This window comes from Eleutherodactylus coqui, chromosome 5 (genome assembly GCF_035609145.1).
Source record: "Eleutherodactylus coqui strain aEleCoq1 chromosome 5, aEleCoq1.hap1, whole genome shotgun sequence".
Classification (NCBI taxonomy): Eukaryota; Metazoa; Chordata; class Amphibia; order Anura; family Eleutherodactylidae; genus Eleutherodactylus; species Eleutherodactylus coqui.
In genome coordinates, this window is record NC_089841.1 from 1,007,842 (window position 1) to 1,035,111 (window position 27,270).

The 27,270-nt window shown below is 46.7% G+C and overlaps 2 protein-coding genes across 2 annotated transcripts in view; one reads left to right on the forward strand and one right to left on the reverse strand.

The window, feature by feature from the left end:
* The window catches only part of RGP1 (RGP1 homolog, RAB6A GEF complex partner 1), a 39,510-nt gene extending 24,823 nt beyond the window's left edge, over positions 1-14,687 (reverse strand). The window contains 2 exon segments of the mRNA XM_066602184.1: positions 2,161-2,333; positions 14,564-14,687. Of these exon segments, the coding sequence (XP_066458281.1) occupies positions 2,161-2,276 (116 nt within the window). The 5' untranslated portion in view covers positions 2,277-2,333; positions 14,564-14,687.
* Positions 14,688-16,393: 1,706 nt separating this feature from the next.
* Positions 16,394-27,270, forward strand: part of GBA2 (glucosylceramidase beta 2) — a 131,716-nt gene continuing 120,839 nt past the window's right edge. The window contains exon 1 of the mRNA XM_066602183.1: positions 16,394-16,960. The gene's annotated coding sequence lies outside the window, so the exon portion shown is untranslated. The remainder of the gene's footprint in view (positions 16,961-27,270) is intronic.

The window sequence follows — 27,270 nt, forward strand, 5'->3', positions numbered from 1 at the left end:
GGAAGGTACCGGGCCCGCTTATCCACCGGGAAGGTACCGGGCCCGCTTATCCACCGGGAAGGTACCGGGCCCGCTTATCCACTGAGGAGCTACCGGGCCCGCTTATCCACCGGGAAGGTACCGGGCCCGCTTATCCACCGGGAAGGTACCGGGCCCGCTTATCCACCGAGGAGCTACCGGGCCCGCTTATCCACCGAGGAGCTACCGGGCCCGCTTATCCACCAGGAAGGTATCGGGCCCGCTTATCCACCGAGGAGCTACCGGGCCCGCTTATCCACCGAGGAGCTACCGGGCCCGCTTATCCACCGAGGAGCTACCGGGCCCGCTTATCCACCGAGGAGCTACCGGGCCCGCTTATCCACCGAGGAGCTACCGGGCCCGCTTATCCACCGAGGAGCTACCGGGCCCGCTTATCCACCGAGGAGCTACCGGGCCCGCTTATCCACCGAGGAGCTACCGGGCCCGCTTATCCACCGGGAAGGTACCGGGCCCGCTTATCCACCGGGAAGGTACCGGGCCCGCTTATCCACCGGGAAGGTACCGGGCCCGCTTATCCACCGGGAAGGTACCGGGCCCGCTTATCCACCGGGAAGGTACCGGGCCCGCTTATCCACCGGGAAGGTACCGGGCCCGCTTATCCACCGGGAAGGTACCGGGCCCGCTTATCCACCGGGAAGGTACCGGGCCCGCTTATCCACCGGGAAGGTACCGGGCCCGCTTATCCACCGGGAAGGTACCGGGCCCGCTTATCCACCGGGAAGGTAGCGGGCCCGCTTATCCACCGGGAAGGTAGCGGGCCCGCTTATCCACCGGGAAGGTACCGGGCCCGCTTATCCACCGGGAAGGTACCGGGCCCGCTTATCCACCGGGAAGGTACCGGGCCCGCTTATCCACCGGGAAGGTACCGGGACCGCTTATCCACCGGGACCGCTTATCCACCGGGAAGGTACCGGGCCCGCTTATCAATCACGCTCCCCAATTTTGTACATGGCTGATCTTTGGCACTGACTGGAGATTATGACATCACTCAGGATCCGCCACAGCTTTATGAGGTAATGAATGAGGTTTTCCTCCTTATTACACCAGGTGCCTTTGTTTTCCCATCCCACAATAGCTGACCACTTAGTATCAGCCAGCGATGAGAAGAAAAGAAATTGTCTGAAAATTGTAATTTGTAACTACAGGGAAGATGAGATGGATCCCTGTGTAAACACCATGGACTCCGCGCGCGGCACTCACCGGCATGTCCATGTGATGAAGAAACGCCAGAACCACGGGAATGTACCAAACTCCATTGTGCATTATATATTGGGTGAACGCTAACCGCTCCCTCTAGTGCTTGTAAGCCTGTAAACCTACACGGAGGCCACTTTCAGACAGGTGCCCCCGTATTAAGGGCACAGCAGGTGAACCTCCTGCGGATCAGCAGCAGCTCCTTAACTCTGAGTCTGATGAACCGCGGAAGGTTCGGGTTTGTATCCGTAATACAAGCGCAAGAACTACTTCTATTACCCCTCTGAGTGTTCTGTGGAGCCAGCGGGCTGATGGTAGGGTTAGTGGCGCAGACCCCATGGACCCCAGCGGTCAACAAGGCACTGTGCAGACCGGGATGTTCTCATGGCATGGTTTGGGTCCACTGCTCCGCCTAAACCAGTCATTGCCCACTTCGTTTCACCGCTTGGTGACCATTTGTAACCCTCCGTAGACTTCATGTCCCCCACAATGATGGGATACTCCAGCAGGATAATGCACCATGTGGTTGGGCCCAAGTTGTCCAAAACTGATGCAAGGAGCACTATGGAGAGTCCCGGCAGCCCAACCAAGCACTTATGGGATGTGGTGTAGAGGTCCATTCACAGCGGAGATCCTACGTAGCTACGAGGGCTATCCACATCCTTCCAGACTTCTTCCGTCCACTTGTGGAATCAATGCCACGTGGAGCTGCAGAACTTCCTTGTGCTAAAGGAGTCCGATGTTATTGCCCGTCCCATGACTTTTGGCACATCCATGTTTATTAAGCCACAGATGCTAGTGTTAGCTTGACGCCATCATAAGGGGGCTTGCAAATGTTTGGGTCACGGAGTCAATAAGAAGCCTAATGAGTTAAAGAGGTGATCGTTGAGAGCTGGTCTAGGTACAGAGACAACAGCGAGAACGTACCTGCTAGCAGAGGTGGAGAGCGCAGACAGTGGGTTGGTGAAGGTGACGACGCACTCCAGGATCTCTCCAGCTAAGAAGACCGGGCCTCGGACCAGCTTGGCAACAACCTCAATCATGGCGCCGAGACCGCGGAGCAGGCAAATTCTGGACCGGAGGGGAAGCGCCACTCAGTACTGCGGACAGCAAAGGAACGAAGGGTCATCAATAGCAGATCAGTGGGGAGCACTTGTGTGACATCACATTCATCAGTCACATGGCCTCTCCGAGGCGGCAGCATTCGCCCACTGCGCGGACCCGTGGCACAACGACGGCTCAGGTCACACCTGCGTTAGCGCCTCCGTCTCCCCCCTTTGAGTCCAGCGGCGTCTTCAGATTTCCACTCACTCCCATTTGTACTCTTTAAAAATTGGGAACCAAATAGCGCTGCAGATTACGGAGCAGGAGGGAGGAAGGGGGCGGAGCAAGCCCGCTGTATTTAAGGGTCCGGGGTCCGGTCACATGTCCAGGGCCCAGAAACTTCAAGAGAGACAGGTGTGAAGTCATGCCGACCAGACAAATCCATCAATAGGCGGAGCGGCAATACTGGCGCCCGGCTGGGCCCACAGATGAACGCCCGGCGCGGCCCCCGAATGACCTCCGACACGGCGGGAACAAAACAACCAACTTCTCTTTTTTAATTAAAACCATCGGAAACACATTTTGTGGCCCTTCATCAGTCACTGCGAGACGCAGAAAATAAAGGAGAGCAGAAAGAAGGGCGGCGATCAGAGAAGAACAAGGCTGAAACGCATGGTCACTGGTGCGCGCCATAACACTGCAGCAACGCGCGGCCACTGGTGTGCGCCATAACCCTGCAGCAACGCGCGGCCACTGGTGCGCGCCATAACCCTGCAGCAACGCGCGGCCACTGGTGCGCGCCATAACCCTGCAGCAACGCGCGGCCACTGGTGTGCGCCCTAACCCTGCAGCAAGGCGCGGCCACTGGTGTGCGCCATAACCCTGCAGCAACGCGCGGCCACTGGTGTGCGCCATAACCCTGCAGCAACGCGCGGCCACTGGTGTGCGCCATAACCCTGCAGCAACGCGCGGCCACTGGTGCGCGCCATAACCCTGCAGCAACGCGCGGCCACTGGTGCGCGCCATAACCCTGCAGCAACGCGCGGCCACTGGTGCGCGCCATAACCCTGCAGCAACGCGCGGCCACTGGTGTGCGCCATAACCCTGCAGCAACGCGCGGCCACTGGTGCGCGCCATAACCCTGCAGCAACGCGCGGCCACTGGTGCATGCCATAACCCTGCAGCAACACATGGCCACTGGTGCGCGCCATAACCCCGAGGCAATGCACGGCCACTGGTACGCGCCATAACCCCGAGGCAATGCACGGCCACTGGTACGCGCCATAACCCTGAGGCAATGCGTGGCCACTGATGCGCACCATAACCCTGCAGCAACACACAGCCACTGGTGCGCGCCATAACCCTACAGCAACACACGGTCACTGGTGTGCACCATAACCCTGCAGCAACGCACGGCCACTGGTGTGCACCATAACCCTGCAGCAACGCACGGCCACTGGTGCGCGCCATAACCCTGCAGCAACACACAGCCACTGGTGCGCGCCATACACCTACAGCAACACACAGCCACTGGTGTGCACCATAACCCTGCAGCAATGCACGGCCACTGGTGTGCACCATAACCCTGCAGCAACGCACGGCCACTGGTGCGCGCCATAAACTTACAGCAACGCACGGCCACTGGTGCGCGCCATAAACCTACAGCGACGCACAGCCACTGGCGTGCGCCATATCCCTGCAGCAAAACACGGTCACTGGTGCGCACCATACACCTAAAGCAACACACGGCCACTGGTGTGCGCCATACACCTACAGCAACGCACGGTCACTGGTGCGCGCCATACACCTACAGCAACACACAGCCACTGGTGCGCAACATAACTCTACAGCAACGCACGGCCACTAGTGTGCACCATAACCCTGCAGCAACGCACGGCCACTGGTGCGCACCATAACCCTGCAGCAACGCACGGCCACTGGTGCGCGCCATAACCCTGCAGCAACGCACTGCCACTGGTGCGCGCCATAACCCTGCAGCAACGCACAGCCACTGGTACGCGCCATAACCCTGCAGTAACACACAGCCACTGGTGCGCTCCATAAACCTACAGCAACACACGGCCACTGGCGCGCGCCATACACCTACAGCAACGCACGGTCACTGGTGCGTGCCATACACCTACAACAACACACAGCCACTGGTGCGCGCCATAAACCTGCAGCAACGCACGGCCACTGGTGTGCACCATAACCCTGCAGCAACGCACTGCCACTGGTACGCGCCATAACCCTGCAGCAACGCACAGCCACTGGTACGCGCCATAACCCTGCAGCAACGCACAGCCACTGGTACGCGCCATAACCCTGCAGCAACGCACAGCCACTGGTACGCGCCATAACCCTGCAGTAACACACGGCCACTGGTGCGCTCCATAAACCTACAGCAACACACGGCCACTGGCGCGCGCCATACACCTACAGCAACGCACGGTCACTGGTGCGCGCCATACACCTACAGCAACACACAGTCACTTGTGCGCACCATACATCTAAAGCAACACACGGCCACTAGTGCGCGCCATACACCTACAGCAATGCAAGGCTACTGATGCGCGCCACAAACAAACAGCGACACACGGCCACTGGTGCGCGCAATACACCTACAGCAACACACGACCAATGGTTCGCGGCATAAACCTGCAGCAGATACAGGTAGACGATATATACAGAGATTACATGAGTAGTAGATACAGGCAGATGCTATATACAGGGATACGATGAGGGGCAAAAACAGGCAGATGCTATATATAGGGATACGATGAGGGGCAGATACAGGCAGACACTATATATAGGGATACGATTAGGAGGGGCAGATACTACAAACGGAGATACGAAGAGAGGCAGATACAGGCAGACGATATTTACAGAGATAAGATGAGGAGCAGATACAAGCAGAGGCTATATACAGGGATACGATGAGGGGCAGATACAAGCAGAGGCTTTATACATGGATACGATGAGGGGCAGATGCTATATACAGGGATACGATGAGGATCAGATACAGGCAGAGGCTATATACAGGGATACGATGAGGGGCAGATACAGGCAGACGCTATATACAGGGATACGATAAGGATCAGATACAGGCAGAGGCTATATATAGGGATACAATGAGGAGCAGATACAGAGGCTATATACAGGGATATGACAAGGATCAGATACAGGCAGACGCTATATACAGGGATACAATGAGTATCAGATACAGGCAGACACTCATTGTATCCCTGTATATAGCATCTGCCTGTATCTGATATTGCGCTGCTTGTATCTGCCCCTCATCGTATCCCTGTATATAGTATCTGTCTCATCTTAGCCTTGTATATAGCGTCTGCCTGTATCTGATCCTCATCGTATCCCTGTATATAGCATTTGCCCCTCCTCATCGTATCCCTGTATATAGCATCTACCTGTGTCAGCTCATCATCGTATCCCTGTACATAGTATCTGCCTCTCCTCATCGTATCCCCGTATATAGCGTCTGCCTGTATCTGCCTCTCATCGTATCCCCGTATATAGCGTCTGCCTGTATCTGCTCATCGTATCCCTGTATAACGCGTCTGCCTGTATCTGCCCCTCATCGTATCCCTGTATAACACATCTGCCTGTATCTGCCCCTATCGTGCCCCTCACCTAATTCCCGTATATAGCGTCTACCCGTATCTGATGCTTATCGTATCCCCATATATAGTGTCTACCTGTTTCTGATCCTCATCATATCCCTGTATATAGCTTCTGCCTGTATCCGCCCCTCGTTGTATGCCTTATTTAGCGCCGGCCTGTATCTGTTCCTCATCATATCCCTGTATATAGCGTCTGCCTTTATCTGATACTCATTGTATGCCTGCATATAGCATCAGATAGAGACTGACACTACATACAGGGATACAATGAGGAACAGATACAGGCAGCCGCTATATACAGGGATACGATGAGGGGCAGAAAAAGGCAGACATTATATACAGGGATACGATAAGCATCAGATACAGGCAGACGCTATATACAGGGATACGATAAGGGGCAGATACAGGCAGCCGCTATATACAGGGAGACAATGAGGCGCAGATACAGGCAGACGCTATATACAGGAATTAGATAGGGGCAGATACAAGCAGACGCTACATACAGGGATACGATGAGGGGCCGATACAGGCAGACGCTATATACAGGGATACGATGAGGGGCAGATACAGGCAGACGCTATATACAGGGATACGATGAGGGGCAGATACAGGCAGACGCTATATACAGGGATACGATGAGGGGCAGATACAGGCAGACGCTATATACAGGGATACGATGAGGGGCAGATACAGGCAGACGCTATATACAGGGATACGATGAGGGGCAGATACAGGCAGATGCTATATACAGGGATACGATGAGGGGCAGATACAGGCAGATGCTATATACAGGGATACGATGAGGGGCAGATACAGGCAGACGCTATATACAGGGATACCATGAGGGGCAGATACAGGCAGACGCTATATACAGGGATACCATGAGGGGCAGATACAGGCAGACGCTATATACAGTGATACGATGAGGGGCAGATACAGGCAGACACTATATACAGGGATACGATTAGGGGCAGACACAGGCAGACGCTATATACAGGGATATGATTAGGGGCAGACACAAGCTGACGCTATATACAGTGATACGATCAGACACAAGCTGACGCTATATACAGTGATACGATGAGGGGCAGATACAGGCAGACGCTATATACAGGGATACCATAAGGGGCAGACACAGGTAGACACTCTATACAGGGATACGATGAGGGGCAGATACAGGCAGACGCTATATACAGGGATAAGATGAGGGGCAGATACAGGCAGACACTATATACAGGGATATGATTAGGGGCAGACACAAGCTGACGCTATATACAGTGATACGATCAGACACAAGCTGACGCTATATACAGTGATACGATGAGGGGCAGATACAGGCAGACGCTATATACAGTGATACGATGAGGGGCAGATACAGGCAGACGCTATATACAGGGATACGATGAGGGGCAGATACAGGCAGACGCTATATACAGGGATACCATGAGGGGCAGATACAGGCAGACGCTATATACAGGGATACCATGAGGGGCAGATACAGGCAGACGCTATACAGAGATACGATGAGGGGCAGATACAGGCATACGTTATATACAGGGATACGATGAGGGGCAGATACAGGCAAAAGCTATATACAGGGATACGATGAGGGGCAGATACAGGCAGACGCTATATACCGGGATACCATAAGGGGCAGATACAGGCAGACGCTATACAGTGATACGATGAGGGGCAGATACAGGCAGACGCTATATACAGGGATACAATGAGGGGCAGATACAGGCAGACGCTATATACAGGGATACAATGAGGGGCAGATACAGGCAGACGCTATATACAGGGATACGATGAGGGGCAGATACAGGCAGACGCTATATACAGGGATACGATGAGGGGCAGATACAGGCAGACGCTATATACAGGGATACGATGAGGGGCAGATACAGGCAGACGCTATATACAGGGATACGATGAGGGGAAGATACAGGCAGACGCTATATACCGGGATACGATGAGGGGCAGATACAGGCAGACGCTATATACCGGGATACGATGAGGGGCAGATACAGGCAGACGCTATATACAGGGATACGATGAGGGGCAGATACAGGCAGACGCTATATACAGTGATACAATGGGGGGCAGATACAGGCAGACGCTATATACAGGGATACCATAAGGGGCAGATACAGGCAGACGCTATATACAGGGATACCATAAGGGGCAGATACAGGCAGACGCTATATACAGGGATACGATGAGGGGCAGATACAGGCAGACGCTATATACAGGGATACGATGAGGGGCAGATACAGGCAGACGCTATATACAGGGATACGATGAGGGGCAGATACAGGCAGACGCTATATACAGGGATACCATAAGGGGCAGACACAGGCAGATGCTATATACAGGGATACGATGAGGGGCAGATACAGGCAGACACTATACAGTGATACGATGAGGGGCAGATACAGGCAGACACTATATACAGGGATACCATAAGGGGCAGATACAGGCAGACGCTATATACAGGGATACGATGAGGGGCAGATACAGGCAGACGCTATATACAGGGATACGATGAGGGGCAGATACAGGCAGACGCTATATACAGGGATACGATGAGGGGCAGATACAGGCAGACGCTATATACAGGGATACGATGAGGAGCAGATACAGGCAGACGCTATACAGGGATACGATGAGGGGCAGATACAGGCAGACGCTATATACAGGGATACGATGAGGGGCAGATACAGGCAGACGCTATATACAGGGATACGATGAGGGGCAGATACAGGCAGACGCTCTATACAGGGATACGATGAGGGGCAGATACAGGCAGCCGCTATATACAGGGATACAATGAGGCGCAGATACAGGCAGACGCTCTATACAGGGATACGATGAGGGGCAGATACAGGCAGACGCTCTATACAGGGATACGATGAGGGGCAGATACAGGCAGACGCTATATACAGGGATACGATGAGGGGCAGATACAGGCAGACGCTATATACAGGGATACCATAAGGGGCAGATACAGGCAGACGCTATATACAGGGATACGATGAGGGGCAGATACAGGCAGACGCTATATACAGGGATACGATGAGGGGCAGATACAGGCAGACGCTATATACAGGGATACGATGAGGGGCAGATACAGGCAGACGCTATATACAGGGATACCATAAGGGGCAGACACAGGCAGATGCTATATACAGGGATACGATGAGGGGTTGATACAGGCAGACACTATACAGTGATACGATGAGGGGCAGATACAGGCAGACGCTATATACAGGGATACGATGAGGGGCAGATACAGGCAGACACTATATACAGGGATACGATGAGGGGCAGATACAGGCAGCGCTATATACAGGGATACGATGAGGAGCAGATACAGGCAGACGCTATACAGGGATACGATGAGGGGCAGATACAGGCAGACGCTATATACAGGGATACGATGAGGGGCAGACACAGGCAGCCGCTATATACAGGGATACAATGAGGCGCAGATACAGGCAGACGCTATATACAGGAATTAGATAGGGGCAGATACAAGCAGACGCTACATACAGGGATACGATGAGGGGCAGATACAGGCAGACGCTATATACAGGGATACGATGAGGGGCAGATACAGGCAGACGCTATATACAGGGATACGATGAGGGGCAGATACAGGCAGACGCTATATACAGGGATACGATGAGGGGCAGATACAGGCAGACGCTATATACAGGGATACGATGAGGGGCAGATACAGGCAGACGCTATATACAGGGATACGATGAGGGGCAGATACAGGCAGCCGCTATATACAGGGATACAATGAGGCGCAGATACAGGCAGACGCTCTATACAGGGATACGATGAGGGGCAGATACAGGCAGACGCTCTATACAGGGATACGATGAGGGGCAGATACAGGCAGCCGCTATATACAGGGATACAATGAGGCGCAGATACAGGCAGACGCTCTATACAGGGATACGATGAGGGGCAGATACAGGCAGACACTATATATAGGGATACCATGAGGGGCAGATACAAGCAGACGCTCTATACAGGGATACAATGAGGCGCAGATACAGGCAGACGCTCTATACAGGGATACGATGAGGGGCAGATACAGGCAGCCGCTATATACAGGGATACAATGAGGCGCAGATACAGGCAGACGCTCTATACAGGGATACGATGAGGGGCAGATACAGGCAGACGCTCTATACAGGGATACGATGAGGGGCAGATACAGGCAGACGCTCTATACAGGGATACGATGAGGGGCAGATACAGTCAGACGCTATATACAGGGATACGATGAGGGGCAGATACAGGCAGACGCTATATACAGGGATACCATAAGGGGCAGATACAGGCAGACGCTATATACAGGGATACGATGAGGGGCAGATACAGGCAGACGCTATATACAGGGACACGATGAGGGGCAGATACAGGCAGACGCTATATACAGGGATACGATGAGGGGCAGATACAGGCAGACGCTATATACAGGGATACCATAAGGGGCAGACACAGGCAGATGCTATATACAGGGATACGATGAGGGGTTGATACAGGCAGACACTATACAGTGATACGATGAGGGGCAGATACAGGCAGACGCTATATACAGGGATACGATGAGGGGCAGATACAGGCAGACACTATATACAGGGATACGATGAGGGGCAGATACAGGCAGCCGCTATATACAGGGATACGATGAGGAGCAGATACAGGCAGACGCTATACAGGGATACGATGAGGGGCAGATACAGGCAGACGCTATATACAGGGATACGATGAGGTGCAGATACAGGCAGCCGCTATATACAGGGATACAATGAGGCGCAGATACAGGCAGACGCTATATACAGGAATTAGATAGGGGCAGATACAAGCAGACGCTACATACAGGGATACGATGAGGGGCAGATACAGGCAGACGCTATATACAGGGATACGATGAGGGGCAGATACAGGCAGACGCTATATACAGGGATGCGATGAGGGGCAGATACAGGCAGACGCTATATACAGGGATACGATGAGGGGCAGATACAGGCAGACGCTATATACAGGGATACGATGAGGGGCAGATACAGGCAGACGCTATATACAGGGATACGATGAGGGGCAGATACAGGCAGACGCTATATACAGGGATACGATGAGGGGCAGATACAGGCAGCCGCTATATACAGGGATACAATGAGGCGCAGATACAGGCAGACGCTCTATACAGGGATACGATGAGGGGCAGATACAGGCAGACGCTCTATACAGGGATACGATGAGGGGCAGATACAGGCAGACGCTATATACAGGGATACGATGAGGGGCAGATACAGGCAGACGCTATATACAGGGATACCATAAGGGGCAGATACAGGCAGACGCTATATACAGGGATACGATGAGGGGCAGATACAGGCAGACGCTATATACAGGGATACGATGAGGGGCAGATACAGGCAGACGCTATATACAGGGATACGATGAGGGGCAGATACAGGCAGACGCTATATACAGGGATACCATAAGGGGCAGACACAGGCAGATGCTATATACAGGGATACGATGAGGGGCAGATACAGGCAGACGCTATATACAGGGATACGATGAGGGGCAGATACAGGCAGACGCTATATACAGGGATACCATAAGGGGCAGACACAGGCAGATGCTATATACAGGGATACGATGAGGGGTTGATACAGGCAGACACTATACAGTGATACGATGAGGGGCAGATACAGGCAGACGCTATATACAGGGATACGATGAGGGGCAGATACAGGCAGACACTATATACAGGGATACGATGAGGGGCAGATACAGGCAGCCGCTATATACAGGGATACGATGAGGAGCAGATACAGGCAGACGCTATACAGGGATACGATGAGGGGCAGATACAGGCAGACGCTATATACAGGGATACGATGAGGGGCAGATACAGGCAGACGCTATATACAGGGATACCATGAGGGGCAGATACAGGCAGACGCTATATACAGGGATACGATGAGGGGCAGATACAGGCAGCCGCTATATACAGGGATACAATGAGGCGCAGATACAGGCAGACGCTCTATACAGGGATACGATGAGGGGCAGAAACAGGCAGACGCTCTATACAGGGATACGATGAGGGGCAGATACAGGCAGACACTATATACAGGGATACGATGAGGGGCAGATACAGGCAGACGCTCTATACAGGGATACGATGAGGGGCAGATACAGGCAGACACTATATACAGGGATACGATGAGGGGCAGATACAGGCAGACGCTATATACAGGGATACGATGAGGGGCTGATTCAGGCAGACGCTATATACAGGGATACGATGAGGGGCAGATACAGGCAGACGCTATATACGGGGATACGATGAGGCGCAGATACAGGCAGACGCTCTATACAGGGATACGATGAGGGGCAGATACAGGCAGACACTATATATAGGGATACCATGAGGGGCAGATACTCTATACAGGGATACGATGAGGGGCAGATACAGGCAGACGCTATACAGGGATACGATGAGGGGCAGATACAGGCAGACGCTCTATACAGGGATACAATGAGGGGCAGATACAGGCAGACGCTATATACAGGGATACGATGAGGGGCAGATACAGGCAGACGCTCTATACAGGGATACAATGAGGCGCAGATACAAGCAGCCGCTATATACAGGGATACGATGAGGGGCAGATACAGGCAGACGCTATATACCGGGATACGATGAGGGGCAGATACAGGCAGCCGCTATATACAGGGATACGATGAGGGGCAGATACAGGCAGACGCTATACAGGGATACGATGAGGGGCAGATACAGGTAGACGCTCTATACAGTGATACGATGAGGGGCAGATACAGGCAGACGCTATATACAGGGATACAATGAGGGGCAGATACAGGCAGTCGCTCTATACAGGGATACGATGAGGGGCAGATACAGGCAGCCGCTATATACAGGGATACAATGAGGCGCAGATACAGGCAGACGCTCTATACAGGGATACGATGAGGGGCAGATACAGGCAGACGCTCTATACAGGGATACGATGAAGGGCAGATACAGGCAGACACTATATACAGGGATACGATGAGGGGCAGATACAGGCAGACGCTCTATACAGGGATACGATGAGGGGCAGATACAGGCAGACACTATATACAGGGATACGATGAGGGGCTGATACAGGCAGACGCTATATACAGGGATACGATGAGGGGCAGATACAGGCAGACGCTATATACGGGGATACGATGAGGCGCAGATACAGGCAGACGCTCTATACAGGGATACGATGAGGGGCAGATACAGGCAGACACTATATACAGGGATACGATGAGGCGCAGATACAGGCAGACGCTATATACGGGGATACGATGAGGCGCAGATACAGGCAGACGCTCTATACAGGGATACGATGAGGGGCAGATACAGGCAGACACTATATACAGGGATACCATGAGGGGCAGATACAGGCAGACGCTCTATACAGGGATATGATGAGGGGCAGATACAGGCAGATGCTCTATACAGGGATACGATGAGGGGCAGATACAGGCAGACGCTCTATACAGGGATACGATGAGGGGCAGATACAGGCAGACGCTATATACAGGGATACGATGAGGGGCAGATACAGGCAGACGCTATATACAGGGATACGATGAGGGGCAGATACAGGCAGACGCTATATACAGGGATATGATGAGGGGCAGATACAGGCAGACGCTATATACAGGGATATGATGAGGGGCAGATACAGGCAGATGCTCTATACAGGGATACGATGAGGGGCAGATACAGGCAGACGCTATATACAGGGATACCATGAGGGGCAGATACAGGCAGACGCTATACAGGGATACGATGAGGGGCAGATACAGGCAGACGCTATATACAGGGATACCATGAGGGGCACATACAGGCAGACGCTATATACAGGGATACGATGAGGGGCAGATACAGGCAGACGCTATATACAGGGATACGATGAGGGGCAGATACAGGCAGACGCTATATACAGGGATACCATAAGGGGCAGATACAGGCAGACGCTATATACAGGGATACGATGAGGGGCAGATACAGGCAGACGCTATATACAGGGATACCATGAGGGGCAGATACAGGCAGCCGCTATATACAGGGATACGATGAGGGGCAGATACAGGCAGACGCTATATACAGGGATACGATGAGGGGCAGATACAGGCAGCCGCTATATACAGGGATACCATAAGGGGCAGACGCTATATACAGGGATACGATGAGGGGCAGATACAGGCAGCAGCTATATACAGGGATACCATGAGGGGCAGATACAGGCAGACGCTATATACAGGGATACCATGAGGGGCAGATACAGGCAGACGCTATATACAGGGATACCATAAGGGGCAGATACAGGCAGACGCTATATACAGGGATACGATGAGGGGCAGATACAGGCAGACGCTATATACAGGGATACCATAAGGGGCAGATACAGGCAGACGCTATACAGGGATACGATGAGGGGCAGATACAGGCAGACGCTATATACAGGGATACGATGAGGGGCAGATACAGGCAGACACTATATACAGTTGAGGTGAGATAATATACTCAATAAGGAGGGGGAACCGTATACCTCACGGAGTGGTCTCCTCCTGTGTCAGGCCGCCGTGACCCCCTCAGATGGTACGGTCCGCTCTTGGTTAACCACGCCCACGACATATATTTTCCCACACGTCTCGGCTCGGCCTTGTGTGATGAATTGATCCCCCGCCCATTTCCTCAGTGCCGCTCTCCACTGGCCGGTGCGGCGCACGCGCACTGCGCTGGTCGGCCTGTCCGCCATGTCTCTGAAGGCCATGTATGTGCTTCGTGAAGGGATAGTCACCAACAAGATGGCGCCGACGGCGGAGAGCTATTTATGAGAGCAGGAAGCTCTAGGGGATGGGAGAGCCAGGAAAAGGCTTACAGTGTATGGCGACAGAGAGTGAGAGAGAGATCCCGACCCGTGAAAGAGACGGCTGAGAGGAGGAGACAGACTGCATCGAGAGACGCCTAAAAGAGACAGCTGCAGGGAGAGACCCCTGAAAGAGACAGCTGAGAGCAGGAGGCAGACTGAGACCCCCTGAAAGAGACAGCTGCAGGGAGAGACCCCTGAAAGAGACAGCTACAGGGAGAGACCCCTGAAAGAGACAGCTACAGGGAGAGAACCCTGGAAGAGACAGCTGCAGGGAGAGACCCCTGAAAGAGACAGCTGCAGGGAGAGACCCCTGAAAGAGACAGCTGAGAGCAGGAGGCAGACTGCAGGGAGAGACCCCTGAAAGAGACAGCTACAGGGAGAGACCCCTAAAAAAGACAGCTTGCAGACAGAGACCCCTGGAAGAGACAGCTGCAGGGAAAGAACCCTGAAAGAGACAGCTACAGGGAGAGACCCCTGGAAGAGACAGCTGCAGGGAGAGACCCCTGAAAGAGACAGCTACAGGGAGAGACCCCTCAAAGAGACAGCTACAGGGAGAGACCCCTGAAAGAGACAGCTGAGAGCAGGAGGCAGACTGCAGGGAGAGACCCCTGAAAGAGACAGCTACAGGGAGAGACCCCTAAAAAAGACAGCTTGCAGACAGAGACCCCTGGAAGAGACAGCTGCAGGGAGAGACCCCTGAAAGAGACAGCTGCAGGGAGAGACCCCTGAAAGAGACAGCTGCAGGGAGAGACCCCTGAAAGAGACAGCTGAGAGCAGGAGGCAGACTGAGACCCCCTGAAAGAGACAGCTACAGGGAGTGGCCCCTCAAAGAGACAGCTACAGGGAGAGACCCCTGAAAGAAACGGCTGAGAGCAGGAGGCAGACTGCAGGGAGAGACCCCTGAAAGAGACAGCTGCAGGGAGAGAACCCTGAAAGAGACAGACTGCAGACAGAGACCCCTGGAAGAGACAGCTACAGGGAGAGACCCCTGAAAGAAACGGCTGAGAGGAGGCAGACTGCAGAGAGAGAGATCCCTGAAAAAGACAACTGCAGGGAGGGTCCCCTAAAAGAGACAGCTGTGAGGAGGGGACAGACTGTGGACCTAGAACCCTGAAAGGGACAGCTGAGAGCAGAAGACAGACTGCGAACAGAGACCCCTGAAAGAGACAGCTGTGAGGAGGAGACAGACTGCGAACAGAGACCCCTGAAAGAGACAGCTGTGAGGAGGACAGAGACCCATGAAAGAGACAGCTGTGAGGAGGACAGAGACTGCGGACAGAGACCCCTGAAAGAGACAGCTGTGAGGAGGAGAGAGACTGCGGACAGAGACCCCTGAAAGAGACAGCTGCGATGAGGAGAGAGTCTGCAGACAGAGACCCTTGAAAGAGACAGCTGAGAGCAGAAGACAGATTGCGGACAGAGACCCCTGAAAGACACAGCTGTGATGAGGAGAGATACTGCGGACAGAGAACCCTGAAAGGGACAGTTGAGAGGAGCAGAGAGACTGCGGACAGAGACCCCAGAAAGGGACAGCTAAGAGGAGGAGACAACACCATAGATCTGCTATGTAAAGACGTGTAGAGACAGGCTTGAGAGACGCCCTACAAGGAAGAACCAAAAGACTGTGCAGCTGGAGAAGTAAAGAGACAGGAGGAGACACGGGGAAGGAAGAAACGTCCAAGACTGCCAGCAGCCAAAAAGTGACAGCTGTGGAGTGTCAGAGGACATAAGTAATTGGTTGGGAAGAGACATCCAGAGAGTGTCTTTCCAAGAGACAGTTGATGCAGAGACTGATGTGACTGGCATCTAGCAGAACATGACGAGGACTGCACCAATCTGTACGGTAAAGCTGCAGACTGATTGTAGACTTGGACAGTAGAAGATGATGGATAAGAAACAGCTGTGACTAGATGGAGGAGACCTGAGAGGAGACTGGAGGAGACTGCAGTATTCAGAAGACACACGGGCTTCCACATATACGTCTCCCTGTCCCATGAGAGTGCCGTCAGCCGAGGACGTCTCTGGAAGGACTCCGCATGTGCCAAAGACGAGCTCCGTCACACGTGCCAAAACGTAAGCCTGAAGTGATAAAACAGTGGTGGAGGAGGAGGAGGACAGTGGGGGAGGACGAGGGTGAGGGTGAGGGTGGTGGTGGTGGTGGTGGTGGAGGAGCAGGACTGAGGAGGAGGAGGACAGTGGAGGAGGACGAGGGTGAGGGTGGTGGTGGTGGAGGAGGAGGACAGTGGAGGAGGACGAGGGTGAGGGTGGTGGTGGAGGAGGACGAGGGTGAGGGTGGTGGTGGTGGTGGTGGTGGTGGAGGAGGAGCAGGACTGAGGAGGAGGAGGACAGTGGTGGTGGTGGTGGTGGTGGAGGAGGAGCAGGACTGAGGAGGAGGAGGACAGTGGAGGAGGACGAGGGTGGTGGTGGTGGTGGAGGAGGAGGACAGTGGAGGAGGACGAGGGTGGTGGTGGTGGTGGAGGAGGAGCAGGACTGAGGAGGAGGAGGACAGTGGAGGAGGACGAGGGTGGTGGTGGTGGTGGAGGAGGAGCAGGACTGAGGAGGAGGAGGACAGTGGAGGAGGACGAGGGTGGTGGTGGTGGTGGAGGAGGAGCAGGACTGAGGAGGAGGAGGACAGTGGAGGAGGACGAGGGTGGTGGTGGTGGTGGAGGAGGAGCAGGACTGAGGAGGAGGAGGACAGTGGAGGAGGACGAGGGTGGTGGTGGTGGTGGTGGAGGAGCAGGACTGAGGAGGAGGGCGACAGCGGCGGAGGACGAGGGTGGTGGTGGTGGAGGAGCAGGACTGAGGAGGAGGAGGAACTAGGTATAGTCTTGTACACATGGGGAAGTAGTTATATTCTTGTACAAAAAAATGCAGAAAGCGTATACAGAATGGGAGGAATTGGGCTAAGCAGCAGCACATGTGAAAAAGACTTGGGTATACTAATAGATCATAGACTGAACATGAGCCAACAATGTGATGCAGCAGCCAAAAAGGCAAACACAATTCTGGGATGTATTAAGAGAAGCATAGAGTCTAGATCACATGAGGTCATTATCCCCCTCTACTCTTCCTTAGTCAGACCTCATCTGGAATACTGGGTCCAGTTCTGGGCACCCCACTTTATACAAGACATAGACAATCTGGAGCAAGTTCAGAGAAGAGTTACCAAGATGGTGAGCGGTCTGCAAATCATGTCCTATGAGGAACGGGTAAAGGATCTGGGAATGTTTAGCAGAAGAGAAGGCTGAGAGGAGACTTAATAGCGGTCTACAAATATCTGAAGGGCTGTCACAGTGCAGAGGGATCAGCCCTATTCTCATCTGTACAAGGAAAGACTAGAAGGGATGAAACTGAAAGGGAGGAGCCACAGATTAGATATTAGACACTGAGGGGGATCAATGAGTGGAACAGGTTGCCACGGGAGGTGGGGAGTTCTCCTTCAGTGGAAGTCTTCAGAGGCCGGACAGACATCTGTCTGGGATGATTTAGTGATCCTGTACTGAGCAGGGGGTTGGACCCGATGACCCCAGAGGACCCGATGACCCTGGAGTTCCCTTCCAACCATTCTATGATTCTACATAGAGGACAGTATTATAGTAGTTATATTCTTGTACATAGGGGGCAGTATTATAGTAGTTATATTCTTGTACATAGGGGGCAGTATTATAGTAGTTATATTCCTGTACATAGGGGGCAGTATTATAGTAGTTATATTCTTGTACATAGGGGGCAGTATTATAGTAGTTATATTCTTGTACATAGGGGGCAGTATTATAGTAGTTATATTCCTGTACATAGGGGGCAGTATTATAGTAGTTATATTCTTGTACATAGGAAAACAGTATTATAGTAGTTATATTCTTGTACATAGGGAGCAGTATTATAGTAGTTATATTGTTGTACATAGGGGGCAGTATTATAGTAGTTATATTCTTGTACATAGGGGTCAGTATTATAGTAGTTATATTCTTGTACATAGGGGCAGTATTATAGTAGTTATATTCTTGTACATAGGGGGCAGTATTATAGTAGTTATATTCTTGTACATAGGGGGCAGTGTTATAGTAGTTATATTCTTATAGATAGGGGGCAGTATTATAGTAGTTATATTCTTGTACATAGGAGCAGTATTATAGTAGTTATATTCTTGTACATAGGGGGCAGTATTATAGTAGTTATATTCTTGTACATAGGGGCAGTATTATAGTAGTTATATTCTTGTACATAGGGGGCAGTATTATAGTAGTTATATTCTTGTACATAGGGGGCAGTATTATAGTAGTTATATTCTTGTACATAGGGGGCAGTGTTATAGTAGTTATATTCTTATAGATAGGGGGCAGTATTATAGTAGTTATATTCTTGTACATAGGAGCAGTATTATAGTAGTTATATTCTTGTACATAGGGGGCAGTATTACAGTAGTTATATTCTTGTACATAGGAGGCAGTATTATAGTAGTTATATTCTTGTACATAGGAGCAGTATTATAGTAGTTATATTCTTGTACATAGGGGGCAGTATTATAGTAGGTATATTCTTGTACATAGGAGACAGTATTATAGTAGTTATATTCCTGTACATAGGGGGCAGTATTATAGTAGTTATATTCCTGTACATAGGGGGCAGTATTATAGTAGTTATATCCTTGTACATAGGGGGCAGTATTATAGTAGTTATATTCTTGTACATAGGGGGCAGTATTATAGTAGTTATATTCTTGTACATAGGGAGCAGTATTATAGTAGTTATATTCTTGTACATAGGGGGCAGTATTATAGTAGTTATATTCTTGTACATAGGGGGCAGTATTATAGTAGTTATATTCTTGTACATAGGACCAGTATTATAGTAGTTATATTCTTGTACATAGGGGGCAGTATTATAGTAGTTATACTCTTGCACATAGGGGGCAGTATTATAGTAGTTATATTCTTGTCCATAGGGGGCAGTATTATAGTAGTTATATTCTTGTACATAGGGGGCAGTATTATAGTAGGTATATTCTTGTACATAGGAGGCAGTATTATAGTAGTTATATTCCTGTACATAGGGGGCAGTATTATAGTAGTTATATCCTTGTACATAGGGGGCAGTATTATAGTAGTTATATTCTTGTACATAGGGGGCAGTATTATAGTAGTTATATTCTTGTACATAGGGGCAGTATTATAGCAGTTATATTCTTGTACACAGGGGGCAATATTATAGTAGTTATATTCTTGCACATAGGAGGCAGTATTATAGTAGTTATATTCCTGTACATAGGAGGCAGTATTATAGTAGTTATATCCTTGTACATAGGGGGCAGTATTATAGTAGTTATATTCTTGTACATAGGGAGCAGTATTATAGTAGTTATATTCTTGTACATAGGGGGCAGTATTATAGTAGTTATATTCTTGTACATGGGAGCAGTATTATAGCAGTTATATTCTTGTACATAGGGAGCAGTATTATAGTAGTTATATTCTTGTACATAGGGGGCAGTATTATAGTAGTTATATTCTTGTACATAGGGGGCAGTATTATAGTAGTTATATCCTTGTACATAGGGAGCAGTATTATAGTAGTTATATTCTTGTACATAGGAGGCAGTATTATAGTAGTTATATTCTTGTACATAGGGGGCTGTATTATAGTAGTTATATTCTTGTACATAGGGGGCTGTATTATAGTAGTTATATTCTTGTACATAGGGGGCAGTATTATAGTAGTTATATTCTTGTACATAGGGGGCAGTATTATAGTAGTTATATTCTTTTACATAGGAGCAGTATTATGGTAGTTATATTCCTGTACATAGGAGGCAGTATTATAGTAGTTATATTCTGTACATAGGGGGCAGTATTATAGTAGTTATATTCTTGTACATAGGGGCAGTATTATAGTAGGTATATTCTGTACATAGGGGGCAGTATTATAGTAGTTATATTCCTGTACATAGAAGGCAGTATTGTAGTAGTTATATTCTTGTACATAGGGGGCAGTATTATAGTAGTTATATTCTTGTACATAGGATGCAGTATTATAGTAGTTATATTCTTGTACATAGGGGGCAGTATTATAGTAGTTATATTCTTGTACATAGGAGGCAGTATTATAGTAGTTATATTCTTGTACATAGGGGCAGTATTATAGTAGTTATATTCTTGTATATAGGGGCAGTATTATAGTAGTTATATTCTTGTACATAGGAGCAGTATTATAGTAGTTATATTCTTGTACATAGGTGGCAGTATTATAGTAGTTATATTCTTGTACATAGGAGCAGTATTATAGTAGTTATATTCTTGTATATAGGAGCAGTATTATAGTAGTTATATTCTTGTACATAGGGGGCAGTATTATAGTAGTTATATTCTTGTACATAGGGGGCAGTATTATAGTAGTTATAATCTTGTACATAGGAGGCAGTATTATAGTAGTTATATTCTTGTACACAGGGGGCAGTATTATAGTAGTTATATTCTTTTACATAGGAGCAGTATTATAGTAGTTATATTCTTGTACATAGGAGGCAGTATTATAGTAGTTATATTCTTGTACATAGGAGGCAGTATTATAGTAGTTATATTCTTGTACGTAGGAGCAGTATTATAGTAGTTATATTCTTGTACGTAGGGGGCAGTATTATAGTACTTATATTCTTGTCCATAGGGGGCAGTATTATAGTACTTATATTCTTGTACATAGGAGGCAGTATTATAGTAGTTATATTCTTGTACATAGGGGGCAGTATTATAGTAGTTATATTCTTGTACATAGGGGCAGTATTATAGTAGTTATATTCTTGTACAAAGGGGGCAGTATTATAGTAGTTATAATCTTGTACATAGGAGGCAGTATTATAGTAGTTATATTCTTGTACACAGGGGGCAGTATTATAGTAGTTATATTCTTTTACATAGGAGCAGTATTATAGTAGTTATATTCTTGTACATAGGAGGCAGTATTATAGTAGTTATATTCTTGTACATAGGAGCAGTATTATAGTAGTTATATTCTTGTACATAGGGGGCAGTATTATAGTACTTATATTCTTGTACATAGGGAGCAGTATTATAGTAGTTATATTCTTGTACATAGGGAGCAGTATTATGGTAGTTATCTTCTTGTACATAGGGAGCAGTATTATAGTAGTTATCTTCTTGTACATAGGAGGCAGTATTATAGTAGTTATATTCTTGTACATAGGGAGCAGTATTATAGTAGTTATATTCTTCTACATAGGAGGCAGTATTACAGTAGTTATATTCTTGTACATAGGGGGCAGTATTATAGTACTTATATTCTTGTCCATAGGGGGCAGTATTATAGTAGTTATATTCTTGTACATAGGAGGCAGTATTATAGTAGTTATATTCTTGTACATAGGAGGCAGTATTATAGTAGTTATATTCTTGTACATAGGGGACAGTATTATAGTAGTTATATTCTTGTACATAGGGGCAGTATTATAGTAGTTATATTCTTGTACATAGGGGCAGTATTATAGTGGTTATATTCTGGTACATAGGGGGCAGTATTATAGTAGTTATATTCTTGTACATAGGGGGCAGTATTATAGTAGTTATATTCTTGTACATAGGGGGCAGTATTATAGTAGTTATATTCTTGTACATAGGGGGCAGTATTATAGTAGTTATATTCTTGTACATAGGGGGCAGTATTATAGTAGTTATATTCTTGTACATAGGAGCAGTATTATAGTAGTTATATTCTTGTACATAGGGGGCAGTATTATAGTAGTTATATTCTTGTATATAGGAGGCAGTATTATAGTAGTTATATTCTTGTACATAGGAGGCAGTATTATAGTAGTTATATTCTTGTACATAGGGGGCAGTATTATAGTAGTTATATTCTTGTACATAGAGTGCAGTATTATAGTAGTTATATTCTTGTACATAGGGGGCAGTATTACAGTAGTTATATAATAGTACATAGGAGGCAGTATTATAGTAGTTATATTCTTGTACATAGGGAGCAGTATTATAGTAGTTATATCCTTGTACATAGGGGGCAGTATTATAGTAGTTATATTCTTGTACATAGGAGCAGTATTATAGTAGCTATATTCTTGTACATAGGGGCAGTATTATAGTAGTTATATTCTTATACATAGGGGGCAGTATTATAGTAGTTATATTCTGGTACATAGGGGGCAGTATTATAGTAGTTATATTCTTGTACATAGGGGGCAGTATTATAGTAGTTATATTCTTGTACATAGGGGGCAGTATTATAGTAGTTATATTCTTGTACATAGGAGGCAGTATTGTAGTAGTTATATTCTTGTACATAGGAGGCAGTATTGTAGTAGTTATATTCTTGTACATAGGAGGCAGTATTGTAGTAGTTATATTCTTGTACATAGGGGGCAGTATTATAGTAGTTATATTCTTGTATATAGGAGCAGTATTATAGTAGTTATATTCTTGTACATAGGAGGCAGTATTATAGTAGTTATATTCCTGTACATAGGAGGCAGTATTATAGTAGTTATATTCTTGTACATAGGGGGCAGTATTATAGTAGTTATATTCTTGTACATAGGGAGCAGTAATATAGTAGTTATATTCTTGTACATAGGAGGCAGTATTATAGTAGTTATATTCTTGTACATAGGGGGCAGTATTATAGTAGTTATATTCTTGTACATAGGGGGCAGTATTATAGTAGTTATATTCTTGTACATAGGAGCAGTATTATAGTAGTTATATTCTTGTACATAGGGGCAGTATTATAGTAGTTATATTCTTGTACATAGGGGGCAGTATTATAGTAGTTATATTCCTGTACATGGGAGGCAGTATTATAGTAGTTATATTCTTATACATAGGGGGCAGTATTATAGTAGTTATATTCTGGTACATAGGGGGCAGTATTATAGTAGTTATATTCTTGTACATAGGAGGCAGTATTATAGTAGTTATATTCTTGTACATAGGGGGCATTATTATAGTAGTTATATTCTTGTATATAGGAGGCAGTATTATAGTAGTTATATTCTTGTACATAGGGGGCATTATTATAGTAGTTATATTCTTGTACATATGGGGTAGTATTATAGTAGTTATATTCTTGTACATAGGGAGCAGTAATATAGTAGTTATATTCTTGTACATAGGAGGCAGTATTATAGTAGTTATATTCTTGTACATATGGGGCCAGTATTATAGTAGATATATTCTTGTACATAGGGGGCAGTATTATAGTAGTTATATTCTTGTACATAGGAGGCAGTATTATAGTAGTTATAATCTTGTACATAGGGGGTAGTATTATAGTAGTTATATTCTTGTACATAGGGAGCAGTAATATAGTAGTTATATTCTTGTACATAGGAGGCAGTATTATAGTAGTTATATTCTTGTACATATGGGGCCAGTATTATAGTAGATATATTCTTGTACATAGGGGGCAGTATTATAGTAGTTATATTCTTGTACATAGGAGGCAGTATTATAGTAGTTATATTCTTGTACATAGGGGGCAGTATTATAGTAGTTATATTCTTGTACATAGGAGCAGTATTGTAGTAGTTATAATCTTGTACATAGGGGGTAGTATTATAGTAGTTATATTCTTGTACATAGGGAGCAGTAATATAGTAGTTATATTCTTGTACATAGGAGGCAGTAGTATAGTAGTTATATTCTTGTACATAGGGGGCAGTATTATAGTAGTTATATACTTGTACATAGCAGTATTATAGTAGTTATATTCTTGTACATAGGGGGCAGTATTATAGTAGTTATATTCTTGTACATAGGGGGCAGTATTATAGTAGTTCTATTCTTGTACATAGGGGGCAGTATTATAGTAGTTATATTCTTGTACATAGGGGGCCGTATTATAGTAGTTATATTCTTGTACACAGGGGGCAGTATTATAGTAGTTATATTCTTGTACATAGGGGGCAGTATTATAGTAGTTCTATTCTTGTACATAGGGGGCAGTATTATAGTAGTTATATTCTTGTACACAGGGGGCAGTATTATAGTAGTTATATTCTTGTACACAGGGGGGCAGTATTATAGTAGTTATATTCTTGTACATAGGGGGCAGTATTATAGTAGTTATATTCTTGTACACAGGAGGCAGTATTATAGTAGTTATATTCTTGTACATAGGAGGCAGTATTATAGTAGTTATATACTTGTACATAGGAGGCAGTATTATAGTAGTTATATTCTTGTACATAGGAGGCAGTATTATAGTGGTTATATTCTTGTACATAGGAGGCAGTATTATAGTAGTTATATTCTTGTACATAGGGGGCAGTATTATAGTAGTTATATTCTTGCACACAGGGGGCAGTATTATAGTAGTTATATTCTTGTACATAGGGGCAGTATTATAGTAGTTATATTCTTGTACATAGGGGGCAGTATTATAGTAGTTATATTCTTGTACATAGGAGGCAGTATTATAGTAGTTATATTCTTGTACATAGGTGGCAGTATTATAGTAGTTATATTCTTGTACATAGGAGGCAGTATTATAGTGGTTATATTCTTGTACATAGGAGGCAGTATTATAGTAGTTATATTCTTGTACATAGGGGGCAGTATTATAGTAGTTATATTCTTGCACATAGGGGGCAGTATTATAGTAGTTATATTCTTGCACATAGGAGCCAGTATTATAGTAGTTATATTCTTGTACATAGGGGGCAGTATTATAGTAGTTATATTCTTGTACATAGGGAGCAGTATTATAGTAGTTATATTCTTGTACATAGGGGGCAGTATTATAGTAGTTATATTCTTGTACATAGGGGGCAGTATTATAGTAGTTATATTCTTGTACATAGGGGGCAGTATTATAGTAGTTATATTCTTGTATATATGGGCAGTATTATAGTAGTTATATTCTTGTACATAGGGAGCAGTATTATAGTAGTTATATTCTTGTACATAGGAGGCAGTATTATAGTAGTTATATTCTTGTACATAGGGGGCAGTATTATAGTAGTTATATTCTTGTACATAGGGGGCAGTATTATAGTAGTTATATTCTTGTACATAGGGGGCAATATTATAGTAGTTATATTCTTGTACATAGGGGGCAGTATTATAGTAGTTATATTCTTGTACATAGGGGGCAGTATTATAGTAGTTATATTCTTGTACATAGGGAGCAGTATTATAGTAGTTATATTCTTGTACATAGGGAGCAGTATTATAGTAGTTATATTCTTGTACATAGGGGGCAGTATTATAGTAGTTATATTCTTGTATATAGGAGCCGTATTATAGTAGTTATATTCTTGTACATAGGGGGCAGTATTATAGTAGTTATATTCTTGTACATAGGGAGCAGTATTATAGTTGTTATATTCTTGTACATAGGGGGCAGTATTATAGTAGTTATATTCTTGTACATAGGGGGCAGTATTATAGTAGTTATATTCTTGTACATAGGGGAGTAGTATTATAGTAGTTATATTCTTGTACATAGGGGGCAGTATTATAGTAGTTATATTCTTGTACATAGGGAGCAGTATTATAGTAGTTCTATGCTTGTTCATAGAGGCCAGTATTATAGTAGATATATTCTTGTACATAGGGGGCAGTATTATAGTAGTTATATTCTTGCACATAGGGGGCAGTATTATAGTAGTTATATTCTTGTACATAGGGAGCAGTATTATAGTTGTTATATTCTTGTACATAGGGGGCAGTATTATAGTAGTTATATTCTTGTACATAGGGGGCAGTATTATAGTAGTTATATTCTTGTACATAGGGGAGTAGTATTATAGTAGTTATATTCTTGTACATAGGGGGCAGTATTATAGTAGTTATATTCTTGTACATAGGGAGCAGTATTATAGTAGTTCTATGCTTGTTCATAGAGGCCAGTATTATAGTAGTTATATTCTTGTACATAGGGAGCAGTATTATAGTAGTTATATTCTTGCACATAGGGGGCAGTATTATAGTAGTTATATACTTGTACATAGGAGGCAGTATTATAGTAGTTATATTCTTGTACATAGGGAGCAGTATTATAGTAGTTATATTCTTGTACATAGGGGGCAGTATTATAGTAGTTATATGCTTGTACATAGGAGGCAGTATTATAGTAGTTATATTCTTGTACATAGGGGGCAGTATTATAGTAGTTATATTCTTGTACATAGGGGGCAGTATTATAGTAGTTATATTCTTGTACATAGGAGGCAGTATTATAGTAGTTATATTCTTGTACATAGGGGGCAGTATTATAGTAGTTATATTCTTGTACATAGGGAGCAGTATTATAGTAGTTATATTCTTGTACATAGGGGGCAGTATTATAGTAGTTATATCCTTGTACACAGGGGGCAGTATTATAGTAGTTATATTCTTGTACATAGGGGCAGTATTATA